This window comes from Grammomys surdaster, unplaced genomic scaffold, assembly GCF_004785775.1.
Source record: "Grammomys surdaster isolate TR1022 unplaced genomic scaffold, NIH_TR_1.0 190, whole genome shotgun sequence".
Lineage (NCBI taxonomy): Eukaryota > Metazoa > Chordata > Mammalia > Rodentia > Muridae > Grammomys > Grammomys surdaster.
In genome coordinates this window covers 4145355-4162896 of record NW_021604635.1, presented here as the reverse complement: position 1 = coordinate 4162896, position 17542 = coordinate 4145355, and the positions used below count along the sequence as shown (strand labels likewise).

Sequence of the window (17542 nt, the reverse complement as noted above, 5' to 3'; positions counted from 1 at the left end):
TTGGTTTGGTTTGGTTTGGTTTGGTTTGGTTTGGTTTGGTTTGGTTTTTGTAACAGGGTTTCTCTGTATAAGAGAGCAATGGCTGTCCTGGAACTCGTTCTATAGACCGGGCTAGCCTTGAACTAGCAGAGGTTCACCTGATTCTACCTCCCAAGTGCTGGGATTAAAGACATGTACCATCACCACCCAGCTAAATAAGTGATTTTTTTTAATCTAGCCAAAAATATACCCTTTTTTTTCAAATATAACTTAATTTTTAAATTTCTTTCACCAAGTTACAAAAGAAAGCAGATTATCTACTATTGAAGTTGAGAAATTATAACTGTCCTTATTCAAATACTAAAGATATGATAGTACTTAATTAAGAAGTATAAGGTTATATGAAAGAAATGTGTTAGACATTGTCTTTGGAAATAAATGTAGGAAACCACTTCCATATTACCTACTATTCAGAAAGATCATTACCTATAAGATGTATTTTAGTATTTTTGCATTGAGGCTATGTCACAAACTTTGATTTATAAAACTTTTAAGTTATATGCTATTGATATTAAAAATAAGTAGCAGTGCATTGTAAACATAAATCAACATATTATAGAAAATAATTAATTTATTTAAATAGCATAAAAGGTATTTTAAGAACAGAGAGAGCTGGATGTAGTGGGTCACACATGTAATCCCAGCACTGGGGAGTCTGAGACGGATCACCATGAGGACGAGGCTAGTCTGGGCTGCCAGTATGTGGAGCAGTGGGTAAGGTGCACATGCAGACTGCCACACCGTTTACAAGCTTCAGCCAAGTAGTTGTAAATATGTTAAATACTTGAGCTTTCTTTCAAGAAAGGTCAAGATAAATATCCATGTGGTATAAATATCAGCTCTACCTGACTCCTGCTTTCAGTATTTGGAGCTTGTAAAGTCAAATATCAACACATGGCTGGTTTATTGATTGTATCATATTTCTACAGTTACTAAAATAAAATGAATGTTAATAAATTTTTTCTTAAACTTAAAGAGAGTCTTTGTTTATCTTGTTCATTCTTTATTACTAAGTACATAAAGTGTTTAAGCAAGAATAATCAAAAGAAAGAATGGTTGCTTATGTCTTTTTCTGGATGTGTCTTTTTTTTAATAGAATCAGTTTGCAGCAGTAAATACTCCAAAGAAAGAAACTTCTCAGATTGACGGGCCATCCTTAAACAATACTTACGGTTTCAAAGTCAGCATACAGAACTTACAAGAGGCAAAGGCTTTACACGAGGTAAGACTGCAGCAGTGAGCCTGCCCATGCTATGCTTAACCCTCCAGATCTGCCGCAGGACAAGTGTGGAGAGGTTTAACCTGGAAGGGATACGTTACGTTTTCTTCCCTGACCTTCATCTTGTTATTCTACTGTAGTTGGGTAAAACAAGAAAAAAGTAAAGATTGACCAGTTACTGAGACTGACTTATATTTTCACCACCTTTGCAAAATTATTAACTAAAATTTAGTTTATAGAAGTTAAATTAGAAAGTATTTTGATATTTTAGAAGTATATATTTTAAAAATCTGTTTTATTATGCATTTGTTCTGTTGTATCTGTTGTATGTTGTATCATATCTCAATTGTGATTTTCTGTTTGGTTGTCTTTGTAGATTAGTTTTCTATAAAAAAAGAAAAGGATGATTCACAAACTATATAAAGTACTTGAAAACATGTATGTGTAAGATTAGGACACTTTCTTACAAAAATGTAAATTAATCATAGTGTGGATTGGAAACTCAAAGCACATGCCTAACTGGTAGGCTCATGCCTAGCTGCTGTGTATATTTATGACTGGTTTTCCTAGCTGTCATTTTACAGTACTGTGTATGTCTATGCCCCAAGAGGCCAGAAGAGGGCGCTAAGTCCCACTATCGTGCCATGCACCAAAAGCAGGAGTACATAGCAAATGCTCACAATTAAAAATTAAAGGAAATGTTTTTTTCAGCTCTAATTATTGGGATGGCAAGCTGGTTTACTCAGTAAAGGCACTTGCCACTCAGCCTGACAACCTGAGTTTTCAGTTCCTGGAACTCACGTGGTGGGAGGAGAGAACCAGCTCCCGCAAGTTATCCTTTGTCTGCACAACACACACACACAAACACACACAAACACACACACATGGCCACACCTGTGCGTGCACACAAATAAAAAATTTTAATTTAGCAAATAAAGATAAGAAAATATCTATTAAAGCAAAATTGATAGGCTTTAGCAAAAAAGTCTTGTTTTTTAAAAATAATTGGTGCTTTTGGACATACGTATGCTGGTGCGTATGTGTTTCTTCTCTGTCTGTCTGTGTGTCTGTCTGACTGTCTCTCTGTCTGTGTGTGTCTATCTGTGTGTCTGTGTGTCAGTGTTAGTGTGTGCAAGTGTCCACAGAGGCCAGAGAAGGACATGGGATCCCTCGGAGCTGCAGTCACTGCTGTCCACAGGATGTGGGTGTTAATGTGGGCGCTGGATCAGAACTCTTGTCCCCATCGTTGTCCAGCAAGCTCCTTTAACCACTGAGCCAGCATTCTGTCCCCAGAAAACCTTGTTACCTTTGGTTGTTTGCTTCTTTGAAAAGCATAATTCTATTTGTCACCTATTTATAATCCTCGTGGATTATAACTACAAATCCTTTCTAATTTATGTGATCTGAATAATTACGAGGGGACAATAAATGGTCTTATTTTCCAATGCCAGCTGCATGTGTATGGTAACATATACCATGCAATCATGAATCCAGGCCAAATCCAGATGTTGACTTTTAATTTATTTTTACTTTTCCTTATTCTGAGACAGACTATTGCTGTTCCCGTTGGACTTGAGCTTGTGTGCTGAAGCCCGAGTGTTAGGATGGCAGGCCTGCTCTGCTGTGTCTAGCTCTGTCTTGATTCTAAAAAGACATTAAGAATTGCAATTGAGAGGTTTTTATTAACAAAGCATAAGTGTGAAAACAATTCACCGTATGCTGCGTGTCTGTGCGCATATGTACATCATCAGATGAAATGGCTTGTTATGTAGTAGATTTCATAACAGTTCTTTAAATTTTATTTCTTTTTTTTTTGTTTTTTTTTGTTTTTTTGGTTTTTTTTGTTGTTGTTTTTCGAGACAGGGTTAAATTTTATTTCTTAAGGTAAAATTAAAACTTAAAAATTGGCTCATGTACAAAAGGTCTAAATTTAGGTAATCTTTCTATAGTAGCAGACTAGTACATATGAACTTTAAACTAAAAGACAATTTCTGTATTGAGTTTAAATTAAAGGTACAGGTCTAATGTAGTTAACTATGAAATGTGATAGACTGGTTTGAATGTGGATAAGCATTTGAACTAATTCTTTTCCACAAAAAACAAATTAAGAATCACTGCATATAAGTACTGCCACTGAGAAGTGACAGCCCAAGCGTTTTTTGAAATAAGAACGTGAATAAATCTAATTTTGGAAACAAAAATCCTAAGTTTAAGAAATTCATGAGCAAATTGTGACTTTGTCTTTTATGTCCATATTTTCTGTACTTTAGCTTGTTTCTTCAGGTCTTAGTGAAAAGCACTTCTTTGAACATTCGTGCTACAAAATACTTTAAGCATAATTTTTAATTCCTTTGGTAGATACAAAATCTTACCTTAATCAGCGTGGAGTTACATGCTCGAACGAGGAGAGACTTACAGCCGGATCCTGAGTTTGACCCCATCTGTGCTTTGTTCTACTGCATTTCCTCTGACACTCCACTCCCAGACACAGAGAAAACAGAACTCACGGGTGTAATAGTGATTGATAAGGACAAGACAGTCACCCATCAAGGTATTGTTCATTTTTAACAGTGACATGCTTGCCTGCCAATTGGGGGTTGTGGATGCAGAGAGACAGACAGGTTCTCGAATAGCCCAGATTGACCTTGGATGGGCAGTGTAGCTGAGGCTAGCATTGGACTTGGATCCTTCCTGCCTCTGCTTCCCAAGTGCTAGGATAAAAGGCATCTGCCAGCTACCATGCGTGACTAGGAATGACTCTTAACAAAATTTCCTTCTTGGAGAACCATAAGGAAGCAGGAAGACTCTTTTCTAATGTTGGCTGAGGTTGAGGTAGGAAGCTATACTTTTTCCTAGATTCGTGGCTCTTACTTTAACAACCACAGGTAGACTGGAGGTGGGATTTATGGAGCACTTACCTGGCATGTGTGAGTGCTCTTGCTTCTGTCTTCAGCAGCACAGGGGAGGAAAAACCAGAAACTGTGTGGACACAAATATCTCAGTTAAACTTTTAATTAACACATAACTCATAAACGACTGATTATTCACAACGAATCCAAATAATCGTGTCTGTGGTTAGCTTGGGTAAACAGTCTTCATTATCTGCAGATATTTTACTGCTAACACAGAATGTTTGCTTTAGAACATTAACTATTGTAAAGTAATCATTTGTGAGTTATCATATTTTCTATTTATATATCTTCCTAAGTAATTGTACTTTGGTTCAAAGCTTCTTCTTACACCATAGAAGCATTTGAGGAAATGCAAGTATTTCTCTGAGGTCTTAAAGGGAACTCTTACAAATTATTTAAGTCTCCTGTGGAAGATTTAGTATAGAAGAAAGAAGAATCTTATGTTTAATCATGGCTAACACCAGCTTACAAGCCAATCATTGAATTTTTATAAATTTTTCATAATAGTTGGTGTTGGCAGTTTGAAATTAACCATGGTGGATGACTTTACATGATGGAAACAGGCAAGCAAAGACCCATGTAAGGATTTTTTTTTCTTGAAGAAGTGTTTATTAACCATTTTCTAGCATACTTGTGAATAAAATAGTCTCTGCTAAACAAAGCTTTATCACTAGGAAAATCAATCGTAGAAGCAGTAATTTTCTTTCAAGTGATATGTTATTGCTTGGGAGTTTTATAAATGAAGACTAAGGCGATAGCTGAAAATGGGAAACTTGATTTTAGTTATATGTTACATTAGAAATCCATTTAAGGAAATGTTCAAGTAGTTGGACTGTTACAGCTTTACTTTGAGGGGTTCAGTTTTTTTATTCTTTAATGAAGAAGTAAAGACTGATATTACCTTTATATAATAGTATATGATAATACTGTTATATATAACAAATATTTTCTTTCCTTAGATGTCAGATGTCAGACCCCGTTACTTATCAGATCTGGGATTACAGGATTGGAAGTGACCTACGCTGCTGATGAGAAGGCTCTCTTTCAGGAAATTACGAATATAATAAAGAGGTATTGCCTTGTATGTTCTGAGTTTTCCATCTGCATTAGTCAGTCGTTCACATAAGATAGAACGGAGGCCAAGAGTCACCTGTAGGACCCTGGGAAGTGAGTGATCATCCTTAGGAAGTTTACTGTACTCGGCCTCCTTTCCTCAGTTCCATCCCATCAAATACGGGACAGGAAAAGCAATGCTGTGTTACTACAATTAGGGAATAAAGAAAAATATATGCTTCTAGCTTCCCAATTGGATTTTAAGATGATTTTTCTATAGTTCAGAAGTAATGTTTACTTGTGTTACTCACTTAAAGAAGTTTCTCCTTGGGAGCTAGCCATCATTTCAGTAGTATTTTGAATCAGTTTGTTTTATTCTTTTTTTTCTTTACTTTAATAATTAATCTTTGTTAAAAGTACATCTAGTACTGCATTTTTGTCTTAAGCACTTACCTCCATAATCTTACTTTTCTGCATCTGAAAATTTAATAACATATAAAATATGTCAATGCACCGTAAACTAAGAGCTTAGTGTCTGGCACATAGTCAGTGCTTCACTGGCTGACTGTATAAGAATCTTATATGCTAAATATAAAAATCAGTGAAAAATAAACCAGGCATGATGACTTACTTTAATAATCTGAGCACTGAGTAGTCTGAAATAGGATTGGAAGTTTGAAGCTAGCCTGGGCTATATCGTAAGACTCTTGTCTCATAAATAGTAAGAAGAAAATGTTGATCAGGGATAGAGTAGTTATCTAGCTTGTGTACAGCTAGTAATGATAATAATAAGTTACATATACAAGTAAATAATACAAATGAAACCCATAGATCAAAAAGAAAAAAACCCATCACCATAGTTTTGAGGGTTTTTTATGTAGCAACTGAAAGTTTTAGTCTCAAAAACATAACTATAATCAATTTCTCTCTTCCCTACAGTTTTCCCCTTGAAGTTAAATACATTTATTTTCTCTTGTACCATAAGAAACATATTCTGCAATAGTCTCCATGTGGAGGGCCTAAGAGGAGCCACAGAGTAAATCTTGAGTTTGATGAGGTTGTCAGTTGGGCTTTACCAGAACAATCATGCAGTGATGAGGGGGCCCCTCCTCTTGGGTTCTCAAGCTTGCTTTTCCTGCATTGATTTCTCTCTCAGTAGTTTCACCTACTACTGACTGAATTGCCCTCCTTCTCGGAAGACAGACCTATCATTTCTTAGACATTACTTTGTATGAGAACCTAGTCAACACTAAAATCACAAGGAAAGTATTTGAATCCTTTTTTTTTTCTCAGCATTAACACTATTAAAAGGCTGTATAAGTTAAAAAATAAAAATGACGGTTCAGTGACCTAGAAGATCTCTGTCCTAATACCATGACCACTCCCGTCTCACACTTCACCCTTCCCTGCCCATGTCTTATTTACAGTCGTGCCTTCAGTACAGTAGTAATTGCTTGTCTCTCTCCCCAGATTTCATCAAATTCTGCCAAGAAATGTGGAACAAACACAGTCTTAGTGAAATTAAGCTCAGTCTAAGTCATTCTATAGCAGTCATTCTACATTACTACTGACGCCTCCCTTCCCGATAGAATGGCCATTAGGGAATATAGATCTTGGTCCTCTACCATGAGAATGGTTCTTCTGGGCACAGTTCCAATGTAATGTTGTGTGCTCTGTTGTCTTCTCTAGGTATGACCCTGACATTCTGCTAGGCTATGAGATTCAGATGCACTCCTGGGGCTACCTCTTACAGAGGGCGGCTGCTCTGAGTGTGGATTTATGTCAGATGATCTCGCGAGTGCCGGGTATGTAGAACTGCAAATGTTTGGTTACAACTACAGAGAAGTTATAGAGTAAAGAATGACAAAATTAGAGGAAGGAAATATCATTCCAGCTCAGTTTTTCTATTAAACTGTGATAAATTCTAGATGTGACCCCATGTAGAAAGGGCTAAAGCACAAGAAAAAATCTGAATTCTGACTGCTACATATGTTGTTTTATATATTGGGTCTTTCCCACATTTAGTCATGTTTCCATATAAATCTTTTTATAACAAATCGTACCATCCCCTCCATGTTTCGTGTACTTCCTTCATCCGGAATCCTAGAACTCGTTTCTCATAGTATGACACAGTCCTCACGATTGTGGTGAAGCTGCATAACCCTTGACTTTATAAACCATGATTTTATTGTTTTGTCTTGTTTTATATCTTTGTTCATTAAATTGGTAAGAAAGGACAAGAAGGGCCTAACAGCACTAATAGTTAAAGATTAATGGTTAAGTAATTGGTCTTTTTAACTTGAGTGCAAGTCAAAAAAACATAGTGTGAATTTTAAGAGCAGTTCCCGAAAGTTTGGAACTGCATTTACAGAGAAGGGGTAATAATGTTTATATCAGATGGTATATCATACCAGATGGTATATGATTTCAAGACTGACCCTTGGTGTTTGATAACTAACTGGGGTTTTTGTCCCTGGAAGACACTAGTTCTCCCTCTCTGGGCAGTCATTAGTCATATGTAGAGCTACAACATTTTTAAAATTTGTGTTGGCTCCCATAGCTTTTGGGAGAGTTTCCAAGTGTTTAGGAGAGGCAGCCCTCGGGTACGTTGTCAATGACATTGGTTGTAAGAAATAACGGTCAAAAGAATGACTGAAAATGTCCTAGATTAGGACTTAGCTCAGCAGTGCTGTCTGTCTGAAATACTTGGGGTTTTGAGTTTGTTCCCAGCACCACAGAACAGAAAGGAGCTGTGGAAGGGGAAGAGGGGAGGGAAGGAGGGAAGAAAGGAAAGCTTGTGTCCTTTCAGATTCATTGCTAAGGCTTTGGTTAAGCAGCAGAGTACAACAGAAAGGGTGTGTGGTTAGTGAGATAGAACAGTAGTAGTGTAGTGCACAGATTAGACTCCCTGGTTACAAATTCTGGCTAGGCCCCTAGGTGCAAGCAAATTAGTTAATAGATGCATTACACAGTTAACTCATCCATAAGTGGAGGAGGTACTGGTAGAACGTTCAAGGTGATTGCAGTTGTGCCTGAAAGCAGTCAACACTGTGTGAGTGTTGTTGCTAATGTAGTTTTTGAACATTATCTCCTTAGCATAAAGAAAGAAATGAGAGGTGTGTGGGTGAGTGAATGTACGTGGCCTTCAGGGTGGAGAGATCCTTCTTTGCAATACTACTTGTTCCTTACCAGGTGAACCGAGACAAGATGTAGTGTTTCTAAGTAAAATTTTATAATACAGAGGGGAACTTACAGTGGGTATGCTAAAGAAGCAATGTTGGTAACGTTCCTAGAACATGATAGATAGATAAGATACAGTACATATATTCAATATTGTAGTCAACAACATTCAACCAGATCTGTTGTTACTTTTATTCTCAGAAAATCATCGTCCACGAAACTAGACTCAGTTCTCTTTGCTCTAAGGAACTCTCAGAGTTCTCCATAAACTGTTAAGAGAATTTTTTTGAGTATCTCAGATTTTGAGAGAATCATTCATATATATATTATTAAAACTGTCACTTGGGCCTGGGAAGATGGTTCCATGAGGGCTTCCTGGACAAGCATGGGGACCTCAGTTTTACCCCCAGTGCCCAGGTAAAAGCTAGGTGTGGTGGTAGGCACCTGTTACCCCAGCCCTGGGAGATGAGGCAGGAGAATCACTGGGGTTTACTAACAGGCTAGCTTCCATAAATTAATCAGTACTAGGTTCAGTAAGAGAATGCCTTAAACAGTAAGGTGGAGACTAGTTGAGAAACCTCTGGTTTCCATGTGTGCATGTGCAGGCACACATACACACCCTATACAAGCTTTCTGGTTTCCATGTGTGCATGTGCAGGCACACATACATACCCTATACAAGCTTTCTAGTTTGGGGGTTTGCTTTTCAAAAAATAACTAGTTTTTCAATAGACTTTTTGTTTTGCTTTTGATTAAGGTGGGTCTTACTGCAGCTCAGGTTGACCTTGAACTTGTAGTATTGCTGCTTCTCTGGCTTCTGTGTACAGGGATCACACCTAGCAGTAAAGGGCCTGCCTCGTGCTGAACAAGCAGAAACAAATAAAAATGCTGCAGCGTTAGGTGTTAATAAAAGTAGCAGCAGAAATTACTAAATTAAAAGAAGGAAGGTTATTGATTAAATAAACATAGCCTGGGACATCTTGTGTGGCATTCAGTGCAGGATGTTACAGGAGGTGGAGGTGATGGTGACTGAGAGCCTCTGGGGGACGGGGAATCAAATGGCAAATTACAAGGAGTATGGTCTCTAGTTCTAGGTTTTGTGAACTAGCAGTGTTACTAGGCTTTCCTGGGCGGAATACAAGTTTCTGCACATAAATACATGGAATAAAGGCACTGCGTTTATTGAACAGTGGATGAAGTGTTTCAGCTCAGATTAAAAAGCAAGAGTGTATATGAACAGCAGTACCCTTAGACACTTGGAGAATTTTATGATTTATCCAGAATTAACACATTGATTTTCGGGCTCATCACCAATAGAACCTGACTTAGCAGTGGCTGGAATCCACCCATTGCCTTCTACTTCAGTTCACCACGTTCACCATCATCTCCTGTTGGTCCTGTGCTACTTCAAGACACTAAACCCACACTTGGGATGGGCAGCAGCCGTTTCCTGTAGTTCTGGCTATCCTGACATGCAGTTAAGAACCCTATCCATTTTTGAATGTCCTTGATTTTCTTATCAAACCCCTAAGTTTAGTTCATGGTTTCAAGAGAAATTGTTGTTGTTGTTGTTGTTGTTGTTGTTTTGTTTTGGGGTTTTTTTTTGTCAGATAACTGGAGAGATTATACAGTCCAAGTTCAGCTATGACTTTGGCAGACACAAGTTGTCATCAGAAAGATAACTAGTCTATTTATAAAAGTAAATGGGAAACTCCTTTGCCTAGCTATGTACCACCACCTAAAAACAGCACTGACCAGAAGCTCTCTAGGCACCCCTTGAGTATTACATCTTTCCCAAGGTTGTCTTCACATATACCAAATCATATTTCTATTTCTTGTGCATCTGAAATTAGAATAACTTCATGTATGTATATCTTTTATAATAATTCACATCAGCCTTGTTATTACAGAGATTTAAAATGAAAGGGAACAGAAACCGCTCATTCTAGAGCACTAAACACTGCGCAGATGGTAGTGAGACTGGTTGGCACTAAGTCTTCCAGTAACTGTGAATGTGCTCTTTAGGGAAAATGAGGCTGACCTGACGCTCCCCTTCCATGCAGTGACGCACACACATCTGCAGTGATGTGATGCTGCCCTTTATTGTCAAGTAAATGAGAACAAGTCCTCTTAGATTCGTCCTGTTGTTGACAAAAGGCAGCCTGTGAAAGTCTATACTAGATGGCCTTTTCATAGACATTCTCAGGTCACTGATTCTCAGGTAGATGTGACCAGTGTCCTGTGAAACTGAGGAAAATATGTCCTGCCTACAAGATGTGCAGGGTCAAAGGTGGAGGAGACATTGAAGGAATGACCAACGAGTAACCCATTCCATGGGAGAAAGGCAGCCCTTGACACTATTACTGTTACTCTGCTATGCTTGCAGACAGGAACCTAGCAGAAGTGTCTTCTGGGAGACTTTATCCAGCCACAGATTGAAAGAGATGCAGAGACCCACAGCCAACATTAGGCAGAGCTCCGGCAGTCTTTTACAAAAGTTGGGGGAAGGATTTGAGGGAGCTGGAGGGGTCAAGGACACCTCAAGAAGACCTACAGAGTCAACTAACCTGGGCCCATGGGAGCTCACCGAGACTGAACCACCAACCAAAGAGCACACAGAGGCTGGACATAAGACCCCTACACATGTGTAGCAGCTGTGCAGCTTGGTCTTCATGGGGTTTCCCCAGCAACTGGAGCTGGGGCTGTCTCTGACTCTTGCCTGCCTTTGCATCCCTTCCCCTAGCTGGGCTGCTCTGTCTAGTCTCAGTGGAAGAGCATGCATGCATGCATGCTCTGAGTCTGCTGAGACCTGATGTGCCCCAGTAGCTTGGTGCCAGTGGGAGGGGGGAATCTCCCTTTTAGGAGAAAAGGGGGAGGATGGAGGGAGACAGACTGGGAGGAGAGGAAGGAAGGAAGGAAGGAAGAAGGAAAGAAAGAAGCTATGAAAGTATCCACCCAGCCCTGTGTCTCTACCAGTGATGTGAGCAAAAAGGTAGATGTTATTGAGTTAACAGTGGAAGGCTCTTATGATGAAAAGGAAGAACCTCTTGTCCAAGGGAAATACATGTTTCTGACAGAAACACAAAGTAGTTCCTCATTTAGTATCATCAGTAAGGGTGCCCAGTGGTTGATCCTGCTGCTGTTCCACCTTTAGTAACAGGCTACTCTACCATTCTACCACAGTCCGGTGCCATCAGAGCACATCATCAGATTTGCCAGGAGAAGAAAAAAGAAATTAACAATGAGTACAGCTTGGAGTGTCTGGTACTGTGCAACAGTGCATACAAAATAGAAACATCATTTGGACATAGGGAATGGAAAAGAACTTTATGATTTCAAGCAAAAGTGACAGCTTTATTATTGCTAGTGCTCTCCGGTCGGGTGCAGATACTGTACAAAAGTCCCTTCATTAAACTCTCCCAGTGCACAGCCTTCATGCGTGGAGTCCACTGTGCTTTGTGACACTTGTGGCTCAAACAAGGGGGAAAACGTGTGGTTGTCAGTGAGAGGATAAGACACAAATGATAAGTCCATATTACGTAATGAGGCATTTACAACTCAAAAATTACAACTTCATCAGTGTTGATTAAAAACATAGGTTGTACCTTTAGTTAAAAATAATAGAGCATTCCCAACTATGAAATACTTGAGGGTATTAAAAAAAACCTTATCAATATATTGTTAAATTAACACATGCAAATGACATTTTTCAAAGCTTATAAAACAAGGCAGTAAAATTTTAATTACTATTGATGAAACATTCATATACAAAATAATATACTTAAACGGGAAAATATAATTTTGAAGATACTTTACTTTCTTATTAGTAGGAATTACATTCAAAGTACATTTTCAAACTTCATTGAAATGTTTTCATTGAGAAGTATTCAAATTTAAACCTTTTTTGATTTTGTATAGACAGAAATAAATGTCCATGGTCATCTCTTGATATCCTGGGTTCCGTGTCTGTGGATCACAATGCCCCTGCACTCAGCAGCCGTGTGGATGGTACTTGTAACGAACACGGTGATGCTCAGAGACGAGTACGAGGGCGTTGTATTTAGGGAATTGTCCCTTTGTTACCTGTAGGATATCCAGGGACCATCCTCTGGATTCCAAGGGATAGTGTACATGCTGTGTAGAAAGAGGAAGAGAATGCCATGTGTCTTTATGTTTACTTTACAAAATTTTTACATGATTTAAGAAAGAAAAATTGATTTTTTAGTTAAAATAATGAGCTTTCCCTTATTCTATTATGAAATAGACTGAGTCAAACTCTATCTTGAGTCTGAACTCTTGGTTCTTTATATTGCTCTCATTTTCTTTGGCATCATTTACCAAATGCTTGTTTTTGTGAGTCGTGATGCACTCTACATTCTTTTTCCATAGATGACAAAACTGAAAACAGATTTGCAGCAGAAAGAGATGACTATGGATCAGACACAATGAGTGAGATCAATATTGTTGGAAGAATTACACTCAACCTTTGGAGAATCATGAGAAATGAGGTAAGCTGTTTTCTAAAATGCTGGAAGTAAGATTAGGCCAATATAACAGTGTACTCATTACAAAGTATTAGGATAAATTCTCTACGTTTTGTGATTTATTATTGTATGTAAATAAAGTTACAAAATACAAAATAGCTAAATAAAAAAAGAATTGCACCTTTATTGTTTTTCTACTTATATCTTAAGTAACTAGAAGAAAAATGAGTATCATCATACATACCTGTGCTTCTCAGAACTCTGGAAAGTAAGACAGGAGGATCATGAGTCTGTGTCTAGCCTGGGCTGTAGAATGAGCCCTTTATAACGACAGGCTACAGCTGTCGTGGAGTAGTACAAGGTTCCTGCTCAGTAGTGTGTAATTTCATCCAGTCTAGACTTCGAAAGGAAACTCTCTTTTAAATAAATTTAAATACTGGGCCAAATTGGAGAGAAGATATTTAGAAATAGTTAATACCAGCATCCAGTTGGATGGGCTTTTGGGTTAAATGATTTCAGCAAACTCTCCCGTTAATTTTCAATCCTTTATAGAACTAGTTATTTCACACACAATGAAAATATGCTTGTAGCTGATATTTATGTCTTTGAAGTTGTCTGTTTTCTCTAAGTGAAATATAAGCTTCCTACTATAGGTTGGTTGTTTTCAGATTCTAGACTTCTGGGTAATAATAGGTAACATGTCTAGATGACAATTCATCTTCAGTGGCGTCTCCTATTTGATCTACTTTGTGTTTTTTCCTTGCTATTCACTGATTGTTGTGGCTATCCTGAATTTATGCTCCACACTGTCTTTCCAAGCATGCTGGAGCACTGTCACATGCTAACCATGCCAGATAAGGTAATGGGTTCCTTATAGAAAATTTAGGTTGCCGGGCAGTGGTGGTGCATGCCTTTAATCCCAGCACTTGGGAGGCAGAGGCAGGCAGATCTCTGAGTTCAAGACCAGCCTGGTCTACAGAGTGAGTTCCAGGATAGCCCGGGCTAAACAGAGAAACCCTGTCTCAAAAAAACAAAAAAAAAAAAAACAAAAAAAAAGAAAGAAAATTTAGGTAACCTCAGTTTTTCTCATTTCTTCTCTGTGCCATGAGTCAGGAGTTACACTCACATTTAATATGATTTGGAACCGTGCGTTAGGAGATCTGCTTGAGGACAATGCTGTTTCATGTGCAGTTGTGTGCTGTGAGGATTTGCGTATGCACCTGTCTGTGGAAGCCAGAGGCTAACCTTGAGTAGCGTTCTCAGGAGCCACCCACCTTGTAGCAGGCTCTCTCGTTGGTCTGGATCCTTTCTCCTCCCCAGCACTCGGGTTACAAGCTCTGCTACCATGAGTGACCGTTTTTTGTGTGAGTTCTCTAACTCATGTAAAGATTACCCTCACCTCTCAATTTTTTTGTTTTTGTTTTTGTTTTTCAAGACAGGGTTTCTGTGTTTAGCCCAGGCTGTCCTGGAACTCACTCTGTAGACCAGGCTGGCTTTGAACTCAGAAATCCACCTGCCTCTGCCTCCCAAGTGCTGGGATTAAAGGCATGTGCCACCACCGCCCGTCAGCCTCTCAAAATTTTAATCACTGGCAGTTTGAAAATTTCCGTAAAATCCTGAATGATAGTCGTATCCTATATCTTGAGCCATTCTTGAGAATATCAAGACTTTGGACCAGAGCTGGTCTTGAGTATTTATTTCATACTAGAGACATTCAAATTATGTTTTCTGGATTTGAGTAGTTCTAAAGATTCCTTTTTAATCTTTGTATTTTTTATTTGTTTTTCTCATAATGCTTGGCAATTTGTAACTTACATGATTCTTCTAAACATAAACTATCTGCTGCTCCCACTAGACCTTGAGTCCTTAATGATAAGTTGATTGACTCCTAGATAGTAATTTTTATTAGCTATGTTAGCTGCTCGAAGGAGTATATAACTGTTACCATGAAAACTGAATATATTTGCAGACCTTCTAAATCATCCACTTTCAGATTTTGACAAACAGAGAGAACAGAGTGTTAGATTTGACCTTTGGGATGTTTCAGGTTCCTCTAAGAACTTGAATTGCCTATTTCCATCTCTTTGCTTATTGTGTGCATTCTGAGAAAGCCACTTAGATGAATTCTCCACTAACTTGATCTGAGATAGGTATGTTCTACTTACTGCTTTAACAGTGGGCTTTGTTCTGCTGTTGCCAGTGTCTTGGCAGTCCCTCCGTAATTAGACTTGTCGGGTCCTTATCTCAGCTCCATTGCCTTTTCTGCCTTTTCCAGCCAGTGTGAGAGAGACAGGGGAAGAGAGTGTGACGAGTGAGTACTTAATGCTGAAGTGTCACATTGTCTGCAGATGACAGAAGTCTTAAATAAAAATGTGACTTTGGAGCACTGTACTGAGATGGAATTGAAATTAAATCCATGTCTTATACTTTCTGGGTTGTAAATTTAGAAAAATGTTCTGTCTTGTAAGCGATGCATATTTTTAATTATGATTCACCTATAACAGATAATCTATGCAATTAGCTTTCATATCTTCTATGAAAAGTTCTAAGTGGTATTAGGACTTTTTAAAACCAAGTAAACTGGGTTGACTGAAAAAAGGCAATATATGTTTTGCATAAAGATAAGAATAATTATAATTCTGCCTTGCACTTTTTTTTAGGTTGCCCTGACTAACTACACTTTTGAAAATGTGAGCTTTCATGTTCTCCATCAGCGTTTCCCCCTTTTTACCTTCCGAGTCTTGTCAGACTGGTTTGATAACAAGACAGATCTCTACAGGTAATGTTTCACCAATCTCCAGAGGATATGGCATCTTTTTTTTTTCAAGTCATCTTTACTAGGGGCTGGGAAGATAGCTGCACAGTCATAAGCACTGGCTACTCTTGCAGAGGACCCAGGCTCAATTTCCCAGCAACCACGTGGCAGCTCACAACTGTCCATAACTCCAGTCCAGGTGATATAGTGCCCTCTTCTGCTTCTGCAGGCACCAGGCACACACATGGTGCATAGCTACACATGCCAGCAAAGCACCTGTACACATAAAATGATAAGTCAATTTTTAAAATAAAATTAAAAGTATCATTTAGCTTTATATTACATACAATAAAAGGCACACATTTAAAGTGTGGTGTCCTATGACTTTGTGTATCTGCATTCACTCTGTAACCAGAACCTTGTCAAAAGGAAGATAACTACAGGAGGACACTCTTAAACAAATTTGCAGTCATTCCACTCAAACTTAACTATCCATGTAAACACTAATTAGTTTTCTACTAGCTGATTATTTTTACCACTTGTAGAACTTAACATAAATGGAAATATTAGTAATCTATTGCTTTTTGTTGGACTTCTGTGATGAAATTCAATATAATTTTTTAACATAACTGTTGTGAGATTCAATATGTTGCATGTTGTTTGTTCTTATTATTCAGTAATATTCAGTTATATGAAATACACAACAGTTTATTCAATTCTTAATAGATACCAGTATGGATTGTAGCTACTATGAATAAAACTATTATAAATATGTACACAAGTCTATGTGTACATATATTTTCATTTCTATAGTTAACATATTTCTGGGCCATATGGTTGGTTAGTGTCTGTTAACTTTGTCTGCTTCCTTTAGAAGTTCATCTACTGAAAGTCTGCTGGGAATAAATTATCCTAACCCTTACTTATCGAAAGAAAGGAAGGAAAGAAAGAGAGAGAGAGAAAGAAAAGAAAGAAAATACTTTTGACTGATATTTTACTGTCTCATTCTGGGCTTGAGTTTTGCTTAGTTTGTTTCTTTCTTAACTACTATAAAGATTTTGACTGCCTTTCCTTTTATCCTTCATTGTTTCTGATAAATCAACAGTAATTTACATTTTTCTAATTTGTCCAATTCATTTAATGCATTTATTCATTCCCTCCCTTCCTCCTTTCTTTGTCTTTTCTTTTCTCTCTCTCTCTCTCTCTCTCTCTCTCTCTCTCTCTCTCTCTCTCTCTCTCTCTCTCTTTCTTTCTTTCCTGCTTGCTTGCTTGCTTGCTTGCTTGCTTGCTTTTTTTCAAAGACAGGATCTCTGTGCATAGCCTAGGGTAGCCTTGAACTATAATGTAGCCTGGGATGACCTCGAACTTGGAATTCTCCCTCAGTCTCCCAAGTGCAAGGATTATAGTTGTACAAAACAGAGGCCATCTCCTTGTTACTTTGTGTAAGTCATAGGGCGGATTGGAGGGAGTCCATCTTTGGGATGTCTTGTTTTCTGGGCCTAGGCATGAGCTGTCTCAGCCTTCCTATTGTAACACAATGGGGTTCAGACAGGTTTTCTGCCTGTCTCCAGAGGCAAGCACTGCTATCCTACTTCTTCATTAGCAGCTGAGCTGCTTGGCTCAGGTTGTGGGATGGGAAGTATCCTGCTGCTTTCTCAGCAACTGTTCTTCTGTTTAATGCCAGGTCTGTGTTTAAGTAGCGCACACCAGTTTCCCTTAGAAACACCTCTAACTTGACAGGACTTAGACTCCAGAAGAAAATGAAAGGCTCTCTTGCTCTCTTGATCTCCTGCTCTCTTTCCTCTTCTCCCTTCCCCTCTCCCCTTCCCCATCCCCTCCCCCGCCTCCACATGCTCATGGCTGGCCTCTACTTCTCTACTCACTCCCTCTCTCTGCCTCT

At 38.5% G+C, this 17542-nt stretch overlaps 1 protein-coding gene across 1 annotated transcript in view; it reads left to right on the top strand.

Annotated features, from left to right (window-relative positions):
• Nucleotides 1–17542, top strand: part of Rev3l (REV3 like, DNA directed polymerase zeta catalytic subunit) — a 148728-nt gene that overhangs the window by 99592 nt on the left and 31594 nt on the right. The window contains exons 16-21 of the mRNA XM_028768990.1: nt 1136–1261; nt 3617–3809; nt 5130–5241; nt 6913–7028; nt 12793–12911; nt 15548–15666. Of these exons, the coding sequence (XP_028624823.1) occupies nt 1136–1261; nt 3617–3809; nt 5130–5241; nt 6913–7028; nt 12793–12911; nt 15548–15666 (785 nt within the window). The remainder of the gene's footprint in view (nt 1–1135; nt 1262–3616; nt 3810–5129; nt 5242–6912; nt 7029–12792; nt 12912–15547; nt 15667–17542) is intronic.